At 40.9% G+C, this 24,075-nt stretch overlaps 1 protein-coding gene across 2 annotated transcripts in view; it reads right to left on the bottom strand.

The window, feature by feature from the left end:
• Positions 1–24,075, bottom strand: part of abcb4 (ATP-binding cassette, sub-family B (MDR/TAP), member 4) — a 112,345-nt gene that overhangs the window by 39,150 nt on the left and 49,120 nt on the right. For both annotated transcript variants that reach the window (XM_059972223.1, XM_059972224.1), the window contains exons 10-18: positions 22,838–22,951; positions 20,657–20,767; positions 19,866–19,991; positions 15,572–15,775; positions 7,956–8,126; positions 6,813–6,974; positions 6,509–6,661; positions 4,566–4,712; positions 739–843 (exon numbers count right to left, since the gene is read on the bottom strand). In XM_059972223.1, coding sequence (XP_059828206.1) covers positions 739–843; positions 4,566–4,712; positions 6,509–6,661; positions 6,813–6,974; positions 7,956–8,126; positions 15,572–15,775; positions 19,866–19,991; positions 20,657–20,767; positions 22,838–22,951 — 1,293 coding nt within the window. The remainder of the gene's footprint in view (positions 1–738; positions 844–4,565; positions 4,713–6,508; positions 6,662–6,812; positions 6,975–7,955; positions 8,127–15,571; positions 15,776–19,865; positions 19,992–20,656; positions 20,768–22,837; positions 22,952–24,075) is intronic.

Here is a 24,075-nt window from a genome sequence, read left to right as displayed (position 1 = left end):
TCATTGGGTCTTGGAGTACTGCATACACTCTGGACAATTCTAACTGGGCCCCTATATATACTTTAAATCACCAATGACCATGTTCAAAGATACTTACCATCTGAAATTATTGGGGAGGAGCAAGGTGGAGATGGGGGGTGGTGAGGGCAGGAAAATGGAAGGCAAAATAATTTGGACACAAGAGGACCAGAACATTTCAAAATAGGATAATCACCTCTCCTGGTGATTGAGATTATCAGTCCCACTGTGAAAGTACAATCGCTGCAATAACAGCAAATTACATCTCACTATCTTCCAATGTTTTAGGCGATAGAATCAGAATTATTATCACTGACATTTGTTGTTTTGCAGCATGAAGATGTGAAAATCTACAATTACAAAAATATATGTAAATAGTACAAATATAAAGGAATGACAAGGTAGTGTTCATGGGTTTTTGGGCCACTCAGAAATCCGATGGTGGACGGGAAGAAGTTGCTCCAAAATCATGGAGTGTGGGTCTTCAGACTCCTGTACCTCTCTCCAAACGTCGTAATAAGAGGGCATGTCCTGCATGGTGAGGGTGCTTAATGGTGCTGCCTCTTGAAGATGTCTGTGATGGTGGGGAGAGTTGTAACGTGTAAACTAAGTACATGCATCGGGCAAATTTTTGCTCCTGCACTTTGTGATGTTAAACCATTCAGCCTTGTGATATAATCCATTCAGTATTGCACTTATTCACATTTCTTCAGCACTTACCTGAACAAAAAATGTGACAAAGGAGATACCTCCTAATGCTAAGAATAATAGGGAATATAATTCAGTCTCGCGGCGTACAACGTCCTTGTCTGTCTTAGCAAAAACCTGCATTGGTTAAAAGAAGCATAATTAAGTAGTGATTCTAGTAAACAAATGAAATAGGGCCAGGAGTAGGCCTCACAGAGCCTTCGAGGTTGCTCTGCCATTTAACAAGATAATGGCTGATCTCTCAGCCCAGCATCATTCTCCGTCTCTATCCTGACATACTTAAAGTAAATCCCCTTATGTTCAAATTGCATTTTGAATGAACACAATGACTGAGCTTCTACAGAATTCCGGGATCACCCTCTGACTGAAAAAATCCAAGTCATCTCAGTTCTAAATTGCCTATCAATTCTCACTAATAAGCTAGGTAGTTTAACCAGAGGAAGCATGTCTACATCCAGGCTGTCAAGCCCTTTAAGAATTTTGTATATTATGATGAGATCTGCTCTTATTTTTCTAAACTCTAATACAGCCCCAGATTACCCAATTTCTCCTCAGAGCAAAACCTGCCAGCCTTGGAGCCAGTCCAGGAAACCCATTCTAGATGCAGCTTCACCAACACTTAAACATAATTACAAATATGTTCTCATACTTGCATATTCAAATCCTCTCATATCAGGATCAGGTTTATTATCACTGATGTACTGCATGTCATAAAAGCCAACATATCATTTCCCTTCCTAATCACTTTGCTACTTCTGCGTGTTGGTCTCAAGCCACGTGTATACAAGCACCTAGGCCCCTTTGAAGTCCAATACTATCCCATCCCTCATCATTTAACAAATAATCTGTTTTTCTTTGCTGTGCACCTGATGCATCATCAATAACTCTGAGACGTAAAGGCGAGATATCAGCTTTTATTGACTGGAAGGAGGAACAAGCAGTGACTGACACCCTACTACATCCTGGAGACTGAGAGGCCAGGCTCAGGCCTTGATCGCCTTTATATAGGGGTCTGTGGGAGGAGCCACAGGAGCAGTTAGCAGGGGGCGTGTCCAGACAGGTATATGTAGTTCACCACAGCACCAAAAGTCAATAACCTCACACATTTTTACCTTCTTTTCCACCTGCCATGTTCTTGCCCATTCACTCAGTTTGTCCTTAATCCCTTGAAGCCTCTTTACACAATCTTCCCTAACCACAATCCTATCTAGTTTAGTACAGTCAGCAAACTTGGAACTATTACCTATGGTCCTCTCAGACAAATTATTGATAGTCAAAAGCTAGAGCTAAGCATGAATCCCTGCTGTAAACAACTAGTCACAGCCTGTCATCCTGTGGATTATCTGTTTTCCTGCACTCTTTGCTGTCTGTACAGTAACTAGTTCTCAATTCATGTCAGATTAACAGATTTCATAGTATTATACAGCATGCTAACAGGTGCTTCAGCTCAAATCATCCATACAGACTAAGGTTCTCATCTATACTAGTCCAATTTCCTTTTGTTTAGCCCATTTCCTTACAAACCTTTCCTACCCACCTACTTGCCCTAATGTCATTTAAACATTGTAATTTACTTTCCTCTACCATGTCCTCTGGCAGTTTGCTCTATGTGCCCACCAACATCTTTCTCCTCTCATTTTAAATGGCGGGAAAATTACTTCACAGGATTCTGAGAGAGAGGATCTATCTGCATGTGGGAAAACAAGGATTGATCAGAGATAGTCATATTTTACATGTGGGAAAACTTGACTCAAGGAAGAAAGGACAAAATGTGAAGATTCACATTTCGGCACCTAAAAGTCCTATGTCTCCTTAGATATAACAGAAAAATCAAACAAAATTCATTGGTTTATCTTAAGTTATCTGGCAGATAGAATCTAAATGGCAGTTGAAAAGATGAGTAAATGCAATGGTGCTTGGTGGGCCAATAGCTTGAAGTTCAAAGTAAATTTATTATCAAAGTACATATGTGTCACCATAGGCAACCATGAGATTTATTTCCTTGTGGGCATACTCAATAAATCCTATAACCATAATAGAATCAATGAAAGAAACTCACCAACAAGACAGACAACCAATGTGTAAAAGACAAAAAACTGTGCTAATACAAAAGGGAATAATAAATTGGTAAGTAAGCAATCAATAACAAGAAGAGTCATAAAGTGAATCCACAGGTGCAGAGAAAGTTCAGTGATGGAGCAAATGAAGTTATCCCCTCTGGTTCAAGAATCTGATGGTGAAAGGGGAACAACTGTTCCTGAACCTGAACTGTTCCTGTGTGAGTCCTGAGGCTCTGTACCTTCTTCTTGATGGCAGCACTGAGAAGAGATTATGGCCTGAATGGCGAGGGTCCTTGATGCTGAATGCTGCTTTCCTACAACAGCAATCCATGCAGATGTGTTCAATGGTGAGACAGCTTCACCCATGACCAACTGGTCCACATCCACAATATTTTGTAGGATTTTCCATTAAGACCATTGGTGTTTCCATACTAGGCTATGATGCAGCCAGTCAATATACTCTCCACCACACATCTGCAGAAGTTTGTCAAAGTTTTATATGTCATGCTCAATCTTAGCAAACTTCTAAGGAGGTAGGGGCACTGTTATGCTTTCGTCATAATGGCACTTACATACTGGACCCAGGACAGATCCTCTGAAATGATAACACCAAGGAATGTAAAGTTTCTGACCCTCTCCACCTCTAATTCCCCCAATGAGGGCTGACTCATGGACCACCAGTTTCCTCCTCCTGTAGGAGCTCACTTAAGGAACGGTTCCTGTAAAATCAATAGTGCATTACATGTTGTCCTTGGACCAGAAGTTGTTCATCTTGAGTGCTGAAAGCTCTTTCTTTGGCAAGAGGAAAAATAGGCTAATCACGTGGAATTTGGATATGTGATGGGATGTGGACATGTGCAATGAGAGAGCAGGAGTAGGTGCATCAGTCATATAGAATTATTCTGATAGTTAGCTTGATTTAGAATAAGATTTTAGAACATAGACCAGTACAGCATAAGATCAGGCACTTCAACCTATGATGCTGTACCAAACTGATTAAATTAATGACTTCTAATTAATCTAAATGCCCTCTCCACGCATTGACCTTATCCCTCCAGTTTCTGCATGTTCATGCGCCCATCTAAAATTCCCTTAAACACTTCCATCATATCTGCCTCAACCACCACCCCAGGCAGTACACTCCAGGCACCCCCCCCCCCCCCACCACCACCACCACCCCTCCACTCTACGTGCAAAAAACCAGCTTGAACATTTCCATTAACCTCTTCCTCCCTCTCATTTTTTAAATACACAGTTTGGGTCATTGAGTGATGGAGGAGATCAATTAACTACTGATACCCCAACATTGGGTGTGTAATTAGATGAGGAGCCTAGTGATTGGGTAGAAAGTAGTGAACAAGTGGGCTGTGGAGGGACATATTAGAAATTGAGATGTATAATGATTAGGAAGGATGCTTGATAAGTGAGATTATGGGAGCTCTTTGTTGGACAGGGCTGTCCAAGACATTGGCAATGTGGGGGTTTGTAGGGGAGTGAATCAGCATGGCTGCTGGAGGGGGCAGGCTTATAATGATAATAAAGAGGTGCTGATGAATAAAGAGGCATTAAAAAGTGGTGGGCTGAGGGGTGAGTGGGGCTGAGATGCTGAGACAAATCCTTACTCCTACTCTTGCCCAGTTATATTTCTCTGAAGTAACTTTGAAAGAGGCTTAAACAGAAAGATTCACAAGGGCCACAATCACAGAGGAAGCACTACATAACACTGGATGTTCTGTCCAAAACTGGATTACAGCCTGTAACTTAAAACATTAAACTTACCCCAATAATTTCTGAAAAAATTATGGCAAAAGCAGGCTGTATAGCTCCATTTATAGCAGCACAGAAAGTTCCTATGAGCATATAATGCCATTCACTTTTGTTTAGCTTGAGGATTCTAAAAAAGGACACATTGGGAACATCTTCATCCTGAAAAACAGAATATTTAATAATATATGCTGATAGAGAAAATGCTGCAAATAATGAACTTCACTCTTCTTACCTTGTCATTTGAAAATATTAAAAAATGATTTTTTAACTTCAGCAGGAAAGAACATTCACAAAAATCCTGTATTTCCCCCAATGACAAATACTGTCACAAGGGGACGTGGAGACTGGACCCAAATGCAGGACACAGGCACTGAAGTACTAGGGGCAGGACAGGAACAATTAAAGGATAGAACAAGATGGGGACACCATGGCATGCAACAGTGATCCTGAGTTCAGGGAGTTCATGGCAAAGGCAGGACCCTGGAGTTCATGGCAAAGGCATCACCCTGGCTAGGCTAAAGGATGGGTCTATGGGACAAGGAGTGCTGGGAGGATAGCCCCCTGGGCAGGCCACATTACTTCTGGGCAGGGCCCAGCCTCCCAGGCAGGAACATAGGGGCCTGAGCAGGTCGCAGGGCACCTGGCCAGGATGCAGGGCACAACCCATCAGAGGTAAGGGGTAGGAAAGGGTCAGAGTCCCCCCCCCCAACCAGGCAACAGCAGTCCAGCCTGCTTACCCAACAGAGGCAAGGGATCAGAAGGGTGTTCAGTCCAGGGTGACTACAAGAACAGACTTACAGAATTATGAGATTAACAGTGGGTACTCCAAGCCAGGGTCAAAACAGGATAGTCAGGCACACAGCAAACCGAGGGGCAGGGCAAAACAGGTTCAGAGCAGGATGACCCCCACCCCAACTAGACTCAGTCCCAGAGCCCCTTATATCCACCTGCAAGCCGAAAGGTCTCAGGTGCACCTCCTTAAGCCAAGATGATCCTATTTGGGCTCAAGGGTGAAAGGAGGAACAGCTACAAGACCTGGAGTCCGGAATCTGCGGACCGGATCACGACCCAGAATGCGGGCTCCGGACCGGACCATAACAAATACATTGAATTATAATTCTCATCTTAAATATTGTATTAATTTGCAACTGAGTTATGTAGAAAAAGTTTTGGAATTTGTAAGGTATTCATAAACAGAACTCAAAAATATTCACTTCCCGTCAGTATGACAGTAAGCTGGGTAAGCAGAAAAATGCCATTTGTGGTTTATGCAAAGACAAGAGGTGGTGTTGCTTGCAGTCATATACAAAAACAGAGAAGGATGGAAATGCTCAGTAGTTGAGGAAGCAGCTGCAGCAAAGGGAAACCTTGCTTTACTCTTGCTTTTGATGATGACCTCTGGACTTCATTCTGTGACATAAAATCATCATGTGCATTTTGGGTTTTTTTCTTGCTGAGGCTTAAAGCCAGTTCCCTCTCTTAACCTTTAATTTAGACATGCAAGAGTAAGCACATAATGAAAGGTGAGTGATATCCTCACCACAGATGCAGCCGAGTATTTCCAGCATGATCTGTCCTTATTACCACCAACAGTTTTATGCTCAGCCATCACAGGAACCAGGTTAACCCTAACTTACAAAACTGATAATTCTTACAAGCAGCAGATCTTTACTCCATTAGTTGGGGCAAGTCAAACTTGAACCCAGTCCCATACTGTTCTAAATATTCTTACCCATAAGTCGCATGTTTACATTATAACATTATATTTGGCATTTATTTTGTAAAACTTATCTACATATCACCAAATCAATCAACAAAACTTTACCTGGCTCTCTTCATCTTATTATCTTTTATAATAGGTTAAGAGACTTGCATAAGAGGTATCTTTATTACAATGTTTAAAAGCCATATTTATTTAAAATGAAACTATTTTCTCATGACAAAGTAAATCCCACCTGTTCAACTGCATTTTCAATCATTATCTCTGCAGCTTTTTCTTCCTTTTGCACACTAGCTTGTGTTAATTGACTATGCTTTGGCTTTTTGATGCTACTTTTTTCAAGATTAACATCATTCCTCTCTTCCTTGTCATCTTCTCTCTTAAATGTCTGAAAGAAAACAAAGTAGTTATTTCAATTATAGGTTTTCTTTCAATAGAATTAGAACTAAGCATGTGATGTGATTTTTATAAACTTTATTAACTTCAATAAACCATTAAGTCGACCTATCATTTGAAACTGCTTATAATCCAAGTAATACCTGTGTGGTGACCAGATTGTAGTAAATTCCCTTGGCTTTCATGAGTTGTTCATGAGTTCCCAGCTCTACAATTACACCATTTTCCAATCCTGCAATGATATCTGCATTTTGAACCGTTGACAGGCGATGAGCAATTACTATTGTAGTGCGGCCTCTCCGTACCTTTGAAAGAATATAGAATATATATGATAAGCTTGTGAGATGCTTCCAACTGAATACACTGTATAGGTTCCTTTCTTAATTCAGAAAACCCTCCAGTGCATTCATTTCTTAAATTCTTTTAATCAGCTAACAACACTACTTTTTTTGCTTCTAAGTCAGAAGATGATAGATTTCAGAAGATACATAGGGTCAAAGAGGCATCGAGGGAAGGGACTCTGAACACCTGATCCAGGAATTTTATATCAGAGATCTCACAATACTCTTCAAAAACAGAAAAAGAGCAGGGAGCTCTTGTGGTGCCCTGTCACCTGTGTGAATCCCTGCAGCATCCGGTCACACTGTGATTGGCCTCTAAGGCTGATGTCAGAACATTTTTCAGGAGAGTGAACACTGGTAAGGCATCAGGCCCTGATGGTGTACCTGGTGGGGCACTGAAAACCCTGTGCCAACCAACTTGCAATCTCTCACTGCTGTTGTTGGTGGTTCCCACCTGCTTCAAAAGAGTGACAATCATACTAATGCCAAGAATAGGCAGTTTAAAAGCTTTAGCATGGACTAGATAGGCTGAAGGGCCTATCTCTGTGCTGTACTTTTCTATGGCTTTCCTAAGAATGACTGAGGGGTACAGGAATACATAGTTCTCTGAATTAGGGAACAAGCAGTAGTAAGGAAGGCTTGCTTTCTTGCATTGGCCCAAGCAGTGAATACAAGAAGTGGAACATTATTTTACAATTGCACGGAATGTTTGGGTGTGATAGTGTTGTGGGATGGGAGTTAGAGTGGGATGAAGGTGCGTGGTTGGGGTATGAGGGGTGGGGTAAGGGCAATAGTCTGGTGTAGGATAGGGACGTTGGGCAAAACTGCACGAGTCGATGACAGTGGTTGTGCAGGGAGATGATTTTGTAACGTCAGTGAGAATGTAATCCGTCTCTTCTATTTTGCAAGAAGCTCACAGTGCCAGTGTGACTGGACCATCGTTACCTTATCAAGTGCAACTTGGACAGTAGCTTCACTCTCAGCATCTAATGCAGATGTCGCTTCATCCAGCAGCAGAATTTTGGGATTGCGTACCAATGCTCGTGCAATGGCAATCCTTTGCTTCTGGCCTCCACTTAGCTGAGCGCCTCTTTCTCCAACTAGCGTATTAAATTTCTGCAGCAAAATTGAGGGTCAATCCTTGGCATGTTAATAAGGTTTCTTTATTAAACAAAACTACTCATATCAGCCCTATGCTTTTCACAACATCTTGAAAGGCTCCCACCATTCATGGAGTTCGGATTAACTTATTCATATTTGTGGAATGAGAAGTAATTCAATGTCATATAGTGATTGGGGTAAGGGCACAATTCTTCAGCCATGAGAAAGTAAAGCATAACTTAGAAGACATCTTTTTACTACAAAGGTTGGATATGGTGTAGCATTGGTTGTCTTGCAGGGATCCATAACTATAAAACTTTGGAGTAGAATTAGGCCATTAAACTCATCGATTCTGCTCCACCATTTTATTACGGCTGATCCATTTTCCTCTCCAACCCATTCTCCTACATTCTCCCCATAACATCTCATGCCCTGACTAGCCAAGAACCTGTTAACCTCTGCCTCAATGTACCCAATGACCCCTTGCCTCTACAGCCACCTGTAGCAACAAATTCCACAGGCTCACCACCCTCGGGCAAAAGAAATTCCTCTTCATCTGTTCTAAATTTTACTGTTTTACTGTGTACTGTACCAGCAGTTATGGTCGAAGTGACAATAAAAAGTGGCTTGATTAAATGAATATCCCTCGATTTTGAGGCTGTGCTGTACGATCCTAGACTTCTCCTTCCAAAGGAAACATCCTCTTCACATCCACTCTATCAATGTCTTTCAACATTTGAAATGTTTCAGTGAGATTCCCCTCACTTGAAATTCCAGTGAGTACAGGCACAGAGCCATCAATCATTGCTCATATGATAACCCTTTCAATCCTGGAATCCTTCTTGTCAAACTCCTCTGAACCCTCTTCAATATTAGCACATTCTTTCTCAAATAATGGACCCAAACCTGCTCACTGTACTCTGTGAGGACTCACTAGTACCTCATACAACTTTTATATTCTAGTCTTCTTGAAATGAATGCTAACATTGCATTCACCTTCCTCACCAATTCAACCTGCAAATTAACCTTCAGTGAATTCTGCATGAGGACTCACAAATTGCTTTGCACCTCACATTTTTGAATCTTCTCCCTATTAGGAAATAGTCCATGCCTTTATTCCTTCTACCAAAGTTCATGACCATACACTTCCAGACACTGTATTCCATCTGCCACCTCATTGTCCATTGTCTAATCTGTCTAAGTTCTTCTGCAACCTCTTTGCTTCCTCAACACTACCTGCCTCGTGTTATCTGCAAACTTAGACACAAAGCCATCAATTTCATCATCCAAATCATTGACATACAATGTACAAAGAAGCAATTCCAATCCATACAGCCAATCCAAAAAGGATCCCTTTGTTCCCACTCTTTGCCTCCTACTGATCAGTCAATCCTCCATCCATGCTAGTATCCTTTCTGTAATACCTTGGGCTCTTATTTTGTTTAGCAGCTTCATTTGCTGCATATTGTCAAAGGCCTTCTGAAAATCCAAGTACACAACATCCACTGACTCTCTTTTGTCTAGCCTGCTTGTTATTTCTTCAAAGAATTCCAACACATTTGTCAGGCAAGATTTTCTTTTAATGAAACCATGCTGACTTTGGCCTATGTTTTCATGTGCCTTCAAGTACCCCTAAGCCACACCCTTAACAATTGACTCAAACATCTTTACAAATTACTGAAGTGAGGCTTACAGGTCTATAATTTCCTTTTTTCTCCCTCCTTCGTAAAGTTTGGAGTGACATTTGCAATTTTCCATTCTTCTGGAACCATGCCAGAATGCATTGATTCTTGAAAGATCATTACAAATACCTCCACAATCTCTTCAGCTACCTCTTTTAGAACTCTGGGATGTAGTCCATCAGGTGGAAAGAGGCCAGTGAAGAAGTACAGATTTGCTTTGACTCGAGAGATTCTGGCAGTTTTGGCAATTGGACTGTGCAATCAAGTCAATCAAGATTTGAATAGCTCAGACTCAGCAGAAAGCAGCTGATTGGGCAATCGAGGTCAGGTGACCAAGCAGTTTGAAAAGCTCAAACAAATAAATAGAGGGTTACCTCAAGTGGAGCAGCCTGTAAAGGAGTGGAGATTTGAGAGGCTGAGCTTCACTCCAAGTGAGGTAAGGCTGGGTAAGTTCCTTTCAAAGGAAAAAGTTGAGGCAAGTATTGGGTAGGCCATGGCAGCTGAGATTGACCCTGTGGTTTGTTCATCCTGTAGCATGTGGGAAATCAGGGATACTTCCAGTGTCCCTGACAACTATGTGTGCAGGAGGTGTGTCCAACTGCAGCTTCTGGTAGACTGCATTGAGTGTCTGGAGCTACGATTGGATTCATACTGGAGCATCTGTGATGCTGACAAAGTCGTGAATAGCATGTTCAGTGAGTTGGCCACACCGCAGGTAAAGGCTTCACAGGCAGAAAGGGAAGGGGTGGCCACTAGACAGTGTAGTGGTAGGCAGGAAGTGCAGGAAGTGCAGGAGTCCCCTGAGGTCATCTCCCTCCTAAACAGATATACTGTTTTGGATACTGTTGGGGTAATGTCTCATCGGGGAAGGCAGCAGCAGCCGAGTTCAATGCACCATCGGTGGCTCTGCGGCACAGGAGGGAAGGAAAAGGAGTGGGAGAGCTATAGTGATAGGGGATTTGAGTGTAAGGAGAATAGATAGGTGTTTCTGTGGCTGCAGATGAGACTCAAGGATGGTATGTTGCCTCCCTAGTGCAAGGGTCAAGGATGTCTCTGAGTGGCTGCAGGACATTCTGGAATGGGAGGGTGAACAGCCAGTGGTCATGGTGCACATAGGTACCAATGATATAGGTAAAAAATGGGATGAGGTCCTACAAGGTGAATGTAGGGAGTTAGGAGATAAACTAAAAAGTAGGACCACAAAGGTGATAATCTCTGGATTACTACCAGTGCCACGTGCTAGTCAGAGAAGAAATAGGAGGATATTTCAGATGAATACATGGCTTGAAAAATGGTGCAAGGGGGAGGGATTCAAATTGCTGGGGCATTGGAACCAGTTCTGGGGGAGGTGGGACCAGTATAAACAGGATGGTCTGCACCTGGGCTGGACTGGAACCAATGTCCTAGGGGGAGTGTTTGCTACTGCTGTTCAGGCTTTAAACTAATGTGGCAGGGGGATGGGAACAAATGCAGAGAGACAGAGGGGTGTAAAATGAGAGTAGAAGCAAAATGTAGTAAGGTGAAAAGTAAAAATGGCAGGCAGGCAAATCCAGGGCAAAACGAGCCACTTTTCAACATAATTGTATAAGGGCTAAGAGTGTTGGGTAAAAACAAGCCTGAAGGCTTTGTGTGTCAATGCGAGGAGCATTCATAACAAGGTGGATGAATTGAATGTGCAGATAGTTATTACTGAATATGATATAGTTGGGATCACAGAGATATGGCTCCAGGGTGACCAAAGATGGGAGCTCAACATCCAGGGATATTCAATATTCAGGAGGGATAGACAGGAAAGAAAAGGAGGTGGAGTAGCATTGCTGGTTAGAGAGGAGATTAACGCAATAGAAAGGAAGGACATTAGCCTGGAAGATGTGGAATCAATATGGGTAGAGCTGCATAACACTAAGGGGCAGAAAACGCTGGTGGGAGTTGTGTACAGGCCACCTAACAGTAGTAGTGAGGTTGGGGATGGCATTAAACAGGAAATTAGAAATGTGTGCAATAAAGGAACAGTAGTTATGATGGGTGACTTCAATCTACATATAGATTGGGTGAACCAGATTGGTAAGGGTGCTGAGGAAGAGGATTTCTTGGAATGTATGCGGGATGGTTTTCTGAACCAGTATGTCGAGGAACCAACTAGAGATCAGGCCATTCTAGATTGGGTATTGAGCAATGAGCAAGGGTTAGTTAGCAATCTTGTCGTGTGAGGCCCCTTGGGTAAGTGACCATAATATGGTGGAATTCTTCATTAAGATGGAGAGTGACATAGTTAACTCAGAAACAAAGGTTCTGAACTTAAAGAAGGGTAACTTTGAAGGTATGAAACGTGAATTAGCTAAGATAGACTGGCAAATTATACTTAAAGGGTTGATGGTGGATATGCAATGGCAAGCATTTAAAGATCACTTGGATGAACTACAATTGTTCACCCCAGTTTGGCAAAAGAATAAACCAGGGAAGGTAGTGCACCCGTGGCTGACAAGGGAAATTAGGGACAGTATCAAGTCCAAAGAAGAAACATATAAATTAGCAAAAAAAAGTGGCACACCTGAGGACTCTGAGAAATTCAGAGTCCAGCAGAGGAGGACAAAGGGCTTAATTAGGAAAGGGAAAAAAGATTGAGAGAAAGCTGGCGGGGAACATAAAAACTGACTGTAAAAGCTTTTATAGATATCTGAAAAGAAAAAGATTGGTCAAGACAAATGTAGGTCCCTTACAGTCAGAAACAGATGAATTGATCAGAGGGAACAAGGACATGGCAGACCAATTGAATAACTACTTTGGTTCTGCCTTCACTAAGGAGGACATGAATAATCTTCCGGAAATAGTAAGGGACCGAGGATCTAGTGAGTTGGAGGAACTGAGGGAAATGTTGGTAGGGAAGTGGTGTTAGGTAAATTGAAGGGATTAAAGGCAGATAAATCCCCAGGGGCCAGATGGTCTGCATCCCAGAGTGCTTAAGGAAGTAGCCCAAGAAATAGTTGATGCATTAGTGATAATTTATCAAAACTCCTTAGATTCTGGATTAGTTCCTGAGGATTGGAGGGTGGCTAATGTAACCCCACTTTTTAAAAAAGGAGGGAGAGAGAAACCGGGGAATTATAGACCGGTTAGTCTGACATCGGTGGTGGGGAAAATGCTAGAGACGGTTATCAAAGATGTGATAACAGCACATTTGGAAAGAGGTGAAATCATCAGACAAAGTCAGCATGGATTTGTGAAAGGAAAATCATGTCTGACGAATCTTATAGAATTTTTTGAAGATGTAACTAGTAGAGTGGATAGGGGAGAGCCAGAGGATGTGGTATATTTAGATTTTCAAAAGGCTTTTGACAAGGTCCCACACAGGAGATTAGTGTGCAAACTTAAATAGACAATAGACAGTAGGTGCAGGAGTAGGCCATTCTGCCCTTCTAGCCAGCACCACCATTCACTGTGACCATGGCTGATCATACACAATCAGTACCCCGTTCCTGCCCTCTCCCCATATCCCTTGACCCTGCTAGCTATAAGAGCTCTATCTAACTCTCTCTTGAATGCATCCAGAGACTTGGCCTCCACTGCCTTCTGGGGCAGAGCATTCCACATATCCACCACTCTCTGGGTGAAAAAGTTTTTCTGCATCTCTGTTCTAAATGGCCTACCCTTATTCTTAAACTGTGGCCTCTAGTTCCGGACTCGTCCATCGGCGGGAACATGCTAAAGCACATGGTATTGGGGGTATGGTATTGATGTGGATAGAGAATCGGTTGGCAGACAGGAAGCAAAGTGTGGGAGTAAATGGGACCTTTTCAGAATGGCAGACAGTGACTAGTGGGGTACAGCAAGGCTCAGTGCTGGGACCCCAGTTGTTTACAATATATATTAATGATTTAGACGAGGGAATGAAATGCAGCATCTCCAAGTTTGCAGATGACATGAAGCTGGTGGTGGTGTTAGCTGTGAGGAGGATGCTAAGAGGATGCAGGGTGACTTGGATAGGTTAGGTGATTGGGCAAATGCATGGCAGATGCAATTTAATGTGGATAAATGTGAGGTTATCCACTTTGGTTGCAAGAATAGGAAAACAGATTATTATCTGAATGGTGGCTGATTAGGGAAAAGGGGAGGTGCAACGAGACCTGGGTGTCATTGTACACCAGTCATTGAAGGTGGGCATGCAGGTACAGCAGGCGGTGAAAAAGGCAAATGGTATGTTGGCATTCATAGCAAGAGGATTCGAGTACAGGAGCAGGGAGGTTCTACTGCAGTTGTACGAGGCCTTGGTGAAACTGCACCTAGAATATAGTGTGCAGTTTTGGTCCCCTAATCTGAGGAAAGACATTCTTGCCATAGAGGGAGTACAGAGAAGGTTCACCAGATTGATTCCTGGGATGGCAGGGCTTTCATATGAAGAAAGACTGGATTGACTAGGCTTATATTTGCTGGAATTTAGAAGATTGAGGGGGGAATCTTATTGAAATTTATAAAATTCTAAAGGGATTGGACAGGCTAGATGCAGGAAGATTGTTTCTGATGTTGGGGAAGTCCAGAATGAGGGGTCATAGTTTAAGGATAAAGGGGAAGCCTTTTAGGACCGAGATGAGGAAAAACTTCTTTACACAGAGTGGTGAATCTGTGGAATTCTGCCACAGGAAACAGTTGAGGCTGGTTCATTGGCTATATTTAAGAGGAAGTTGGATATAGCCCTTGTGGCTAAAGGGATCAGGGGGTATGGAGAGAAAGCAGGTACAGGGTTCTGGATGATCAGCCATGATCATACTGAATGGTGGTGCAGGCTCGAAGGGCCGAGTGGCCTACTCCTGCACCTGTTTTCTATGTTTCTATGTCCAGGGAACATATCTACCTTCAGACCTTTCAGTTCCCCAAGCACCATCTCCCTGGCAATAGCAACCGCACTCACTTCTGCCCACTGATACTCTTGAACTTCTGGCATACAGCCACAGTCTTCATTGTCTTCCACAGTGTAGACGGATGCAAAACACTTATTCAGTTCATCCACCACTTCCTTGTCACTATCTCTCCAGTGTTACTTTTCAGCAATCCAATATTTACTCTTCCCTCTATTTTCCTTTTTATAAATCTGAAAAAATCTGGTTTTTTATATTATTGGCTAGCTTACCTTCATATTTCATCTTTCCCCTTTCATGGTTTTTTAAAGTTGTCTTCTGTTTTAAAAATTCCCAATCCTCTAACTTGCCACTGATTTTTGCTCTATTATATGCCCTTTCTTTTGCTTTTATGTTGGCTTTGGCTTCCATTGCCAGCCACAGTGTTTCATGCTGCCTTTGAGATGCTTCATCTTCTTTGGGATGTATCTATTCTGCTCCCAGAAACTCCAGCCATTGCTGCACTGCTATCAGCCTTGTTAGTGTCCCCTTCCAATCAATCTTTGCCCAGTTCTTCTAATATGCCTCTGTAATTCCCTTTACTCCACTGTAATAATAATAATCTGACTTTAGCTTTGCCCTCTTAAACTGCAGGGTGAATTCTATCATGTTATGATCACTGGTTCCTCAAGGTTCCTTTACCTTATACCCCTCAATTATATCCAGTTCATTACAAAACATCCAGTTCAGAAGTCGCACATTGATACTTTAATTTAAAAACATCAGTTACACCAGACGTGGTTGTTTAGAATCAATGCAGGAAATAAATGTAGCCCAGCAAATCCATCTACTTGAGCCTCTTCACAAAAGTACTTTTAGAATGAACCAACTTTCTGATGTATAGAATTTGTAATGGCAACCCAGAACAGGTAAGATCATTACTTACATCTGGCAATTTCATAATGAATTCATAAGCATTTGCTTCCTTGGTAGCCTCTTCAATGTCAGCCATACTGACATCTTCACGACCATAACGAATGTTTTCAGCAATTGTGGTGGCAAAGAGGATGGGCTCCTGACTCACCACGCCAATAAATTCCCTGAGATGCCTAACATTCAAGGACCGGATATCATGTCCATCAAGCATTATCTGTTGGAAATTGTACATTAAATCAATGATTATGACTTCATGCCACCACTTGTGGTACAGACATTTCAGGTAACTGAGTGATCAATTTAGGTAGAGTAATTCATTAGGTATCAGTGGTCAGCAGGCAGAGGAAATAAGTGTAAGTGCCAACTTACTGCAGAGCCTGAATTCTGCTGTCGAGGATTCAGATGAGGATTTTGGCAAGATAGCTCAAAGACTGCTTATTTTAAATGTTCAGTTTGAAGATTTTGACCTCTTCAGCAAGGCCAGCTTTTATTGCTGTTCACCAATTGCACTTGGGAAGTTGGTGATGAATCACCTTCTCGAACTGCTTAGTCCTTGGGATAAAGGCACTCCCACAGTGCTGTTGGGCAGGGAACTCCATGATCTACACCCAGCAACATGAAGGACAGATGATATCTTTTCAAACCAGGATGGTGTGCAACTTGAAGCAAAATCTGCAGGCAGGAATGTTCCCATGTGCCTGTTGCCTTGTCCTTGGCGATATAGGGCCAAAGTCTGGAAGTTGCAATCGGAGTAGCAGGGCAAACAGCTGTGGTGCATTTAATAAACGGCACACTGTGCAGTGGTGACAAAGGAAGTGAACGCTTAGGGTAATTGAAGGGTTCCCAACCAAACAGAGTATATTCTGCCAGCTCATGGTTAATGTAAAATCGTGTACATTATGCACTTTGGTAGGAGGAATCAGAAGTCAGATTTTTATCTAAATGGAGAGAGATTGCAACTCAGTGATGTACAGAGAGATCCAGGTGTCCTTGGACATGAAACACAAAGTCAGCATTTGCAGGTGCAGCGAATGGCTGGGATGGTTATGGTACCTTGGAGAAACACTTGGAACGCTGGAGGAACTCAAGGGATTGGACAGCATTCATGGAGGAAAGTGGACCATCTGAACTGGAGAGAAAGAGGTGTGATAGGCAGTATAAAAAGGTGGTGAGAAGCACTGGAGCAAGATCTGGCGGGTGATAGGTGGATCCAGGTGAGAGAGAGGCAACAAGGTGAGGAATGGGGAATGGGAATGATAAGAAATTGGGAAGCAACAGGTAGAAGTGACAAGGGGCTGAAAACTATAGAGCTGAATATGAGAGGACAGTGGACCATGAAATACAGAAGTAGGTGAGGAGGGGAACTGGTGGGGAGAATGTGTAGGTGATGGGCAGATTGAGAGGGGAGGGGAAAGAGTATGGTAAAACAGGCTGGTGGATAAAGGGAAAAAGGGACAGAAAAAGGGGGTGGTTATCAGATGTAACAAAAATTAATGTTCAAAAACATTTGTGCTGGGTATGACTCCAACAAATGGAATACTTTCCCTTTGATGCCCTTTGACTTTAGTTTTATTTGGGCTCCTTGATCCCGCATTTAAACAAATGCTTTTTGATACCAAGGGCAGTCACTCCTCTGTCACATCAAGAATCCAGCTCTTTGAGCCATGTTTGGATAAGACCAGGCATCAATGAGTAAGCTGTTGGTGAGTATGTGTAACTTGATGGCCTTGGTGATTTTGCTTGGGTCTGTGAATAGACTGTATGCATAGGTTAATCATTTGGATATGTCCTGCTTTTTGTGACCTATCGCCTAATGCCTGTGTTGTAACATACTGGAGCAGCGTAACTAGAAGATATTATGTCCTGGACCCAAGTCTTCAGTGCAACAGCTTGAACATTGCCTAATATTTTCGCCCTTACTGAACTCTGTCCTCTCAGAATTTGCTCATTTACTGGGAGTGGGTAAAATTGGATGGAGATCGGCTTCTATAATGGTAGGTTCTTTGAAGGAAGTCCAGGTAGGTCATGGTTGAGAATGATTCAGTTTTGTCTTCAGCACTCATGTACTGGATCCCACCTTATACAGTACACCATCCTCCACCATTGGTAGTCTGGATGTACACTACCATTGCTGCTTGGCAGCAGTATGTGCTTCAAGTTCCAGACTCCTCAGCTGTAGATTACACTACAGAAGTACAGAACAGGCTGGCATATCTGTACCTGGTCCCTTATTTCTTACTCCAGCCATTGAAGAAGTAATCCATTAAAACATTACACAAATTTTGTTCACCATGTGAGTTTACTTCACTTAATTAATAAACATTATTTTAATTCAGATTTAATTTTATTTGGCTTTAATTTCTATTTTTTTCAATCATTAAAAGTAATTTCCACCCTCCTTAAATGTTTCAGATGTTTGACAACATAACCTAGGCAGTGCTGGAAGTGGGTCCCCAACCTGCTATTCCCAGTTGACCTGATCACCATTAGCAGACTTCACTGCTAGTGTTATAGCCATGGTCCAGAGGTCTGGAGATCACTGGGAGATGCATGAATGCAGAAGTTTGATCTAGGGTCCGAATGAGTGTCAGGGAAGTGTGTTGATGGCAAGTGGATACGGCAGATAGAACTGAGCAAAATTTTGCTCTTAATAAGACCACAAAATACTGGAGCAGAACTAGACCATTAGCCCATAGTCTGCTCTGCCACTTCATGGCTGATCCAACCTTCCCCTCAGCCCCAATCTCCTGCCTTCTTCTATCCCTTCATGCCCAGACTAATCAATAATCTATCAACCTCTTTCTTAAACATATGTAAAATCTTGGCCTCCATAACTGCCTGAGGCAAAGAATTCCACAGATTCACCACTCTCTAGTAATGAAATTCCTCATTTCTGTTCTAAAAGGACATCCTTTTATTCCGAGGCTGTGACCTCTGGTCTTGGACACAGCCATCATAGGAAACATCCTTTCCACACCCTGTCTATCGAGGTTTTTCACCCCATTCAATAGGTTTCAATATGACAAGCCATTCAATCCTGGAATCATCTTTGTGAACCTCCTTTGAACCCTCTCCAGTTTCAGCACATCCTTTCCAAGATAAGGGGCTCAAAACTGCTCAGAATACTCCAAGTGGGGCCTCACCAGTGTTTATAAAGTCTCAACATTACATCCTTGCTTTTATATTCTAACCCTCTTGAAACAAATGCCAACATCACATTTGTCTTCCTTGCCACAGACTCAACCTGCAAGTTAACCTTTATGGAATCCTGCACAAGGACTCCCAAGTCCCTTTGTATCTGTTTTTTTTAAATTTTCTCTCCATTTAGAAAATAGTTGACCCTTCCATTTCTTCTACCAAAGTGCCTGACCATACATTTCCTGACACTGTATTCCATCTGCTATTTCTTTGCCCATTCTCCTAATCTGTTTGTCCTTCTCTAGCCTCTGTTTCTTCAAATCTACTTGTTCCTCCACCTGTCCTCATATCGTCTGCAAACTTTGCAACAAGACCATCAATTCCATCATCCAAACCATTTTTATTTAACTTAAACATAATTGGTCCTAACACACACCCATGGAACAACACTAGTCACTGGCAGCCAACATGAAAAAGTTCCCTTTATTCCCACTCTTTGCCTCCTTCCAATCAGCCGCTTCTTTATCCATGCTGGAGTCTTTTCTCATGTACGTCACCTTGTCAAAGGCCTTCTGAAATTCCAAGTACGCAACATCAACCAATTCTCCTTTATCTATCCTGCTTAATTCTTCAAAGAATTCCAACAGATTTGTCAGGCAAGATTTTCCTTGGAGGAAACCATGCTGACTATGGCCTATTATATCATGGGCCTCCAAGTACCCTGACACCTCATCCTTAGTTTTCTAATAATTATATCATTCATGTTCATTTTGTAATGAATCATTACCTCACAACTCATTAAACTCCCTTCATTGATTGTGTTCTTTCCCTTGAAGAAGCAATTCATTCAGGCAATGAAGCAGTATTTCTTTGCCTGTGCTATGCCTGCATTTTAAGAGCACATGTAACCAAATAAATAAAAATATTTCTTTATTCAAATGTTAGACTTGTCCAGCAATTAAAGTTTCAAGATCTAATTCTGCTAAGGGCAGTTGTAAAGAGACCTTCTGGGGCATAGTATGTTGAGTTACTTCAATTTTTAAATTTCATACACCTCCCTCACCCTGACTCCCCCCCCCCCCCCCCCCCCACCCCCCAAATCCAAGCTTTGCTGACCCACAATATTTAATGTTTACACAGTATGATGAGCATGGTTAAAACCTTACCATCCCATCTTCAGGATCATATAGCCTCTGCAGAAGTTGAATAGTGGTACTCTTCCCACAACCACTGCTGCCAACCAGTGCAACTGTTTGCCCACTCTGAAACTTCAAGTTCAGACCCTTCAATATCTATTCCAAAATTATAGAGATGGAAAAGACATTTTTACTTGCTTTTAATAATCGTGCTTTGTGTCATAACATGTTATTTCCATTCTGAAAGTTATGGGCATACAAATCATTCTTGGATGATTTTTAAAAATCTTATGCTTTTAGAAAGTAGTAAACAAAAAACTAATTTAAACTTGTGTTCATTAAGACCAATGGTAAAACATGGCATGCAGACAAATCTACTGTTTAAATTTGCATTTCAAAAGAATGTTCATTAAAAATTTAAAGAATATGAATTACATTACTTGTGGTATTAAAATTTGTTTTACTGCTTAATCCTAGATCACTGGCATGTAAAACTAAAAACTGAGCCTTCTCCTAAACTTTAAAGTCATTTTCCAAAGCCTGCATAGTAAGCTATTTATTTAGTCTGTCTGGATGATACACTGACTAATGGTAGTAGACAAAGTCAATATGATGTCATATCTTTAAATCTTACTCTTGGTAAAATGATATTAAGTAATAAAACTATTTAATATGCTCTTATAATAGTCACTTAATTATCTAAAGTGCTTTGAACTTTTTCTAAAGATGCCAATGTAGTCATAATAGGTTCATTAACCTTATTTCAGAGGGAACACTATATTGAAATCATAATACAGGGATCTGAATAACTGAGAACCTACCTTAACATCAGGTCGTGAGGGATATTTGAAATGCACATTTAAAAATTCCACATCTCCTTTAATTTGATTGAGTTTGTGTCCACTTTCTGAATAACTGTCAATTAATGGTTCCTGAATTATGATAAATAAACATTAGCTATTGTAATATATGACCACATGCATTAATGCTCTACAGAAATTTGCATTTGCAGCTGCACGTGTTCTGTAGCTGTTCTGCAGCCTGGTAGTGTAGTGTCACACTGTACAGCGTGAGCTGCAAGATCATGGTTCAGTTCCATAAGGAATTACATCTTCTCCCTGTGACCGCATAGATTTCCTCTGGTGCTCCAGTTTCCTCCCACATTCAAAGACTGAGTTGAAGCTAGTAATTTGTGGGCATGAAATCTTGACACTGGCACCAGTACATCTTTGATACAAATGATACATTTCATTGTATGCTGCAAAGTACATATTACAAATAAAACTGATCTTTAAATCTTTTGCACAATAATTATATTCGTAAGAAATTTCATTATAGAAAGTCACATAATAGCAAAGCAGGCTGTAGATGAGTTCAAAGCAGAGATCTAAACACAATTGTGCAACAAGCAATATGGCCTGCATAATGCAAATGTCTATCAATTATGGAAACAACAGCTTTATTTGTCTTGCGTACATTGAAATATACTGTGAAGTACATTGTTTTGAGTCAAATCAAATCAGTGTGCATTGTGCACAAGGCATCCCAGAAGTGGCACCATGCTTCCAGTGGCAACATAGCATGCCCACAACTTACTAACCCTAACTCTAACTGTCTGTCTTTGAAACATGGGAGGAATTTCACATTCCAAGGACTTACAAAAAAGGTAGAATGTACAAATTCCTACAGACAACAGCAGAAATCAAACCCCAGTTAGTATTGTGGCTGTAAAGCAATTGTGCTAACTGCTACACTACCACACTGGCCTATTATGAATGTAATTTTATTTTGGTCAGTACAAACATAACAAAAAGCAATGATGATTTCATAAGAAAAAAATAAATAATAAAAATCTTTAGAACAGACCAAAAGAGTATAGGCTAAAGCTACAGCTAATTACACCTACCCCTCTTATACAACAACATATTTGGCATCAATCATCACATGAAAACAAAAAAATTCATAATCTTTTAACACAAAATCCAATTCCAGATATCATTTACATTATTCCCATTCATTTTAAATCATGTATTTTATTCATTAAATTTTTAGATAATTTTTTAAAACTTGTCAAGTGTGGCGCATGTTTTTAAATTCTCATTACAACTGTTCCATAGATTCACCCCTCTGACTCAAACACAATGATTTTTACATTTGTTTTTATCCTTTGTTTCTGCTCAAATCATGCTGACTTTCTCATTTTAAACAACCTTTGGATACTTTGTAGTAACTGTCCATTTTTTACTTTATACATAATTTGCAATATTTTAAAATCTACAAAATCTCTGAATTTTAAAGTGTTTAGTTGAATAAATAATGGATTGGTTGGCTCATAATAACTTGTCTTATTTACAATTCATATAACTTTCTTTTGGAGTAGAAAAATTGAATTTGTATTTGTTTTGCATGCATTTCCCCATACCTCTACATAGTAAGTTATGTATGGGACTGTAAGTGAACAGTATAATGTGTACAAAGATTCCTGATTTAAGAAATCTTGTGCTTTGTACAGTATTGCAATAGATTTTGACATTTTTGCTTTGACATAATAAATTAAGCTGGAAACCACAAATGAATTACACACCTAAATAATTTTGTTTCAGACACCTTATCAGTTTCAATAAATAAAAACACAAAATGCTGGCAGAACTCAGCAGGCCAGACAGCTTCTATAGGTGGAGGTAATAACGACATTTCCAGCTGAAATCCTTCAGCAGGAGTGAAGTAACATGGGATGGTCGGGGGGTGGGGGGAATGAAGTAGAGAGCTGGGAAGTGTTAGGCTGAAGGGAAATGGGCTGGGGGGGGGAAGGTGGAGAATTATGGAAAATAAAAAAGCAAGAAAGGGAGGGCTCCGGGAGATTATAGTGAGGGGGAAAAAAGAGAAAGAGAACCAGACTAAAATTATAGATAGGGATGGGGTAAGGGGGGGGGCAGGGGTTCAACTCACAGACCTCCGTTGATACCCAATGAGCATACACACTGATGAAATGGCTAGATTACCTGGTCCATAATCTGATAGATCTTACGTGCTGCTCCTCTTGCACTGGCAAATGCTTCAATATGTGGTGAAGTTTGACCAATGGAAAATGCACCAATTAAGACTGCAAAAAACACCTGAAATTTTGGAGGGAAAAACAGAAATAAAAGCTACACTGATCAAAAATGCAAATATTATTTGTTTATTTTCAAAATAGATTTCATAATATGTTACTGCATCAAAAGCACATCAGAAACTAATGTTTTTTTTCTTCCATAATGTATTCACCCCAATGTCAGTTTGAAATTCAGCCTCATATCTCACCCAGGTTATCTGGGGAAGTTCAAAGCTCTCACTGGCACGCAGACTAAATTGAGGCTCATTACTGAACTCAGCAATTCTAAACATTACTCTATTGTAATTCAAGGAAGATATAACCCATTACCTCATGAGATAACAATGGCAATGAACTTGATTACACTGAACTTTATTAATATATTGATAGGAGTTATTCATTTGCAAGTATTCAGAATAAAATTCATGACCTTTGGAAAAGAATTTGTTGCCATAGGAGCAGATATAAGCACATTACGGTCATGGTTGGAGTCCCTGATTGTCATCGTCAATCAACTGGACTCTGACAACTCGCCTTCATTCGTCCATCACATTATTTACTTGTGCATGAAGAAAGCAGCTCAACCCCATCACTAAACTGCTCTAAACTTACAATTCAAATTCATCCAATTTTTATAGTTATTGGTCTAATCCCATCTTTTGCTTAAGAATTAATTGTAAATTCAAATGTTTATGGACAATAAATTCTATCAGTTAAAAGACAATAATACTCTATAATTAGCAAAATCATTGTTCTATAGTCAGTAAGTGCCCACAAACTTTTGTTATTATCATCATCTTGACTTGGGATGCCTAGTGACCTAAGGTCCCAACCTTGACCAGAAAGTCTATACAAAGGGGAGACTAGGCTTTCAAGGATGGTGTTCAGCCTGGGTGACTGCACGACTATATGTTTACACACGGTCAACTTATCACCTTGATGCTTGCCTTACTGCAACTTCTACAGATACACTGCTTCCACAACTTCCTTTCTGCTAATTGTAAAGAATGAGGAATTTGTGGACTTTACTATTTTATTGAATACTTAGTTTATTCTCCTTCGAGGTACAAAGCACTGTGAGGTGATTAAAATTTTAGCAGCTAAAAATTTACCATCATAAACTATAAAACAAATAGAGAATCGATT

Source organism: Hypanus sabinus, chromosome 6 (genome assembly GCF_030144855.1).
Source record: "Hypanus sabinus isolate sHypSab1 chromosome 6, sHypSab1.hap1, whole genome shotgun sequence".
Lineage (NCBI taxonomy): Eukaryota > Metazoa > Chordata > Chondrichthyes > Myliobatiformes > Dasyatidae > Hypanus > Hypanus sabinus.
The sequence above is the reverse complement of the archived record's forward strand: the minus strand, read 5'-3'. Positions and strand labels throughout refer to the sequence as shown.